Genomic DNA, 3,824 nt, shown 5'->3' with positions numbered 1-3,824 from the left:
ATTCTTTGAACCTACCTTGTTCACAATTCCTGCCCGCGGTGTTATGGGGACAGACACAGCTGTAGTTATCTCCCTGTCTGGTACAGGTACCGCCATTCCGACAAGGATTGTTCAAACAACCATCAACTTTATGGTAACAAATGTAGGTAAATTAATTAGGCTCCAATTAAATTACAAACTATGGACGTTCATAAATGAATACCAAACAGCTTCCAATAACCTTACGGACATGGGACACAGTGAATCGATATAGCGTCAGGTTACACAAATATGACGATTAAAACAAGATGCAATTGGAAATTAAATGTCGCATGGCGTTATGGAATAAAATCTGATCGAAAAAACCAAGACGTAGTCGGCTGATGCCCTGGGTTGAGGGATATAAGAACACAAAGCCAATATATGCATCCCAATATAAAGCCGACGAGACAGCAACCATATTGGCCATCGAGTAACTACTTATATGACGATTTAACTGGATCTTACTGTTAGAAATAAAGAAGGTGTGAAATAAAGAAATGCGACAATTGTATTAGATAAATCTATCAACTACCTTATTAAGACTCACCATCTGCACAGTTCTGTCCGTAAAAACCCGACTTGCATATACAAGTGTAGGCTGTACCGACGACTCGACACGTCGCCCCATTCATACAAGGTGGCCCATAGCACGGTGTTTCTGTAAAAAGGTCAGGACATTTCTCATATTTCTCCTTTGTCTATTTCAACTCGTTAATTATATGTATCTTCCAATCACAGTTAAGAAATACAGAAAACATTTTGTTGAGAAATTATCTTTATGAAGTTAATTGAACATAAAAACTAGGGCTGAAATGTGTGTGCCAGTAATATTTTTAAAACAGTTGTGGTACAACAGCTCTCTAAAATGTATCTATATATACATCTATGACAACATTAAATTTTAGCCTCATTTGATTAATCTGTTCAATTCGATTTAAAAACAAAAAAGTCCTTTTTTGAATTATGTGCTACAAGTAATGTCGAAATATGATGATTAAGTTGACATTTGTTAGATGTGATGAAAATGCATCAAAAGGACAGAAGTCAGTTTTAAAAGGGGTTTGATATGAAAATTTCGAATGTGAAATTTATTAATAACGATTTGGGTTAAATTTCCGTACTTTGCTCGCAATGTTTGCCTGTGAATTGGACTGAACACGAACAGCTGTAGGACGACCCAACACGGTTACACCTCCCGTCATTGACACAAGGTCTAGATAAACACGCATCCGCTGTCAGTAAACAAACATCTTAAATAAAAAATCATTTAAAAGAACACAACTTAATAAACAAAGTCAATATTTAAGTATCTAAAAGAAGTATTGATGAAAAATGCAAATGACCCTATTACAAAACTGCAACCATGACGAGATTATTTCAGCTTAAATGTGTAACTACAGGTATGAAATCATAATTTATTTTGAAAAACATATCAAACATTTGTAATATTATATTTGTATAGAATGTATTCTTTGTATCACATAATATTGTTCGATTAGAAATGGGAAGCTGGAAATATATTTGTTGTAAAATAAATAAAATACATATAAAATTTGGAGGCAAAGACGAAAAATTAAAATCTGATTCGTTTTTTTTTTTTTCTTTTTTTTTTAAGGTTCAAATTGTATTTTATTTCCCCAGCATCTTTGGGAGGGATGCCCAAGTTTGGGTGCCCCGGGATCATCCCTCTTACATAATATAGCCTTCATTCTCTCTCTCTTTTTCTTTTCTTCTCTCAAACTCAAAATCATTCATTCTTTCATTCTCATTTATGACAATAACAATAATATTTTATTTGATCGAAAAGATATATTAAATTACACCAACCATTCCTTCTTTATATATTCAAATATTGAAAGTATTTTTGTATTTATAAATGCATTTACATGCCAAAAATTCTGCTTTATTGATTCGAGATTGCCATATTTTCCTAAAATAATTGTAATTAAAGTGTCACACAAGCATAAAGCTAGATACATGTACCTCTAGTCAAAATTAATGAGTGGATATTTATCTCCAAATTACCGTATTCACAGTTCTGTCCATAGTACCCGGATGCACATTGGCATGTGTAAGAGTGGCCTATCGTTCTGCACGTGCCGCGGTTCTTGCATGGTAACGCTAGACAAGCGTTAGCTTTTGAAAAGAAAAATATATTCACTTACAATAACATTGTATCATTATGAAAACAGAAGAGAAGAATACGAACACAACAGCATATAGTTCGTTATAATGACCCCCGTCTCACTGCTTGCAAAACACCAATAAATTCCATTATATTTATTTTTTATTTTTAACGATAAAAAAAAAAGAAACCTCCAAATAATTTCATTTTTGAATATCTGTAGAGGGGCTGGGAGTAGGGTTATCATACCGGAGCAGGCAGTGGTGTGATGAGCTGGACACGGGTTGGACATGTAACAGGTGTAGCCACTAGAACAATGGACGGACCTACATCTAGTCTCGCGTACCGTCTCCGAGTACGTCTGATGACAAACAATACAACCTTATCATATACATGACTACCAATATTCATCGCAAATTATTATGTAGTTACACGATCTGCTGTATGTCGTTGGTTGTATGTTACGTAAGTTGCGGCATATGTTCAGCCACTGCAAATACGTTTATGTCGCTGCTGTTTAGGGCCATACAAAACAAACTAAAATTGATCTGCTGCCCCTATTGCAACACTCGAGACTTTAATTTTTTCATTTTCTATTCACCGACATCTCAATTAGCACCTGTTTCCATAGGACCTTTGCACGAGGACACTAAAACAAAAACAAAAACAAAAACTCGTTCAAATATTTCAAATATTCGGAATCAGTTCTTATCCAGTCCGCCAGCTTGATAATCATACACCAGAAAGTCCGCAAACTATTTTAGAGAATATTAAACTGCAAAACAAAATATCATAACAACTCAATAATGGATTACAATGTAAACTAGGGGGAAATATGAACAAGAGAAACATAACAAAGAGGTCAATAAGATAGTGCGAGAGTAAAATGATCAGGTGTACCAGAAGGTTAGGTGTCTACATCGACAACCACCGCTTTGGTACTCCAGATCGAATCCAAGTATAGACATAATCTCAGCGGGAGAATCGGAATAAGGACAAAGAGCCTAAGAATAATCAAAAACATCAAAGCAGTATTATGGTATAACCCTTGTTCATAATGGAATATTGTATGAAATACAGGTAGCCGGAAAGCCCGCTCTGTCACCTTTGTAAAATTCACTCGGTAGGTACACTATTTTATGTTGTAAACGTAATTAATTGACAGCATTGATGCGGTTGTGATGTCTATATACACCGTAGTGTAGTACTTACGTAACATTCTGTTTTGTGAGATTCACAGTAATATTCATTGGAGTTACAACTATACAAACTCCTTCTGTCCAAAGTGTTCACGTGTCTTTGCAGGAAGCTGTAAGCTTGCGTCCTTGCTAAAAATGGTGATCTTCGTTTGTCATTTTCGTAGGAACTGCACACTATAAAACATATTAAAATAAATAGTTGGCTTTCCTATCTTTCATGGTTTTGTTTTGTTTTGTTTTGATGTATACAGTTAGTCTGTAGTTTTGTTAACATTAAATTCTAACAGTACATGTACCATGGCAGTTTTATCTGCGTCTTCTATTGTTGATGTTTTTATAAAACAGAATCAAAAAGATGTACACGTACTTTGCAAATATAGAATTAAACTAAAAATGAAAGTTAAAGAAAGTCATTTTGAATATTTGAAAAACATAATATATTTTTTTTAACATTTTGCTAAGCAACAAATAACCAAATT

The 3,824-nt window shown here is 34.3% G+C and overlaps 1 protein-coding gene across 1 annotated transcript; it reads right to left on the bottom strand.

The window, feature by feature from the left end:
• Positions 1 to 15: 15 nt before the first annotated feature.
• LOC110444698 (delta-like protein 1) lies at positions 16 to 3,400 on the bottom strand (the record flags this gene model as incomplete). The annotated part of the gene is made up of 6 exons (XM_021489062.1): positions 3,359 to 3,400; positions 2,396 to 2,507; positions 2,047 to 2,157; positions 1,143 to 1,253; positions 569 to 679; positions 16 to 126 (listed from the first exon to the last, which is right to left on the bottom strand). Coding segments are annotated over exons 2-6 (487 nt in total), but the record flags the coding sequence as incomplete, so codon positions are not given.
• Between the last annotated feature and the right edge of the window lie 424 nt (positions 3,401 to 3,824).

This window comes from Mizuhopecten yessoensis, unplaced genomic scaffold (assembly GCF_002113885.1).
Source record: "Mizuhopecten yessoensis strain PY_sf001 unplaced genomic scaffold, ASM211388v2 hete_36163100, whole genome shotgun sequence".
NCBI classification, from domain to species: Eukaryota; Metazoa; Mollusca; class Bivalvia; order Pectinida; family Pectinidae; genus Mizuhopecten; species Mizuhopecten yessoensis.
Note: the sequence above shows the minus strand (reverse complement) of the source record. Positions and strands in the feature narration are given on the sequence as shown.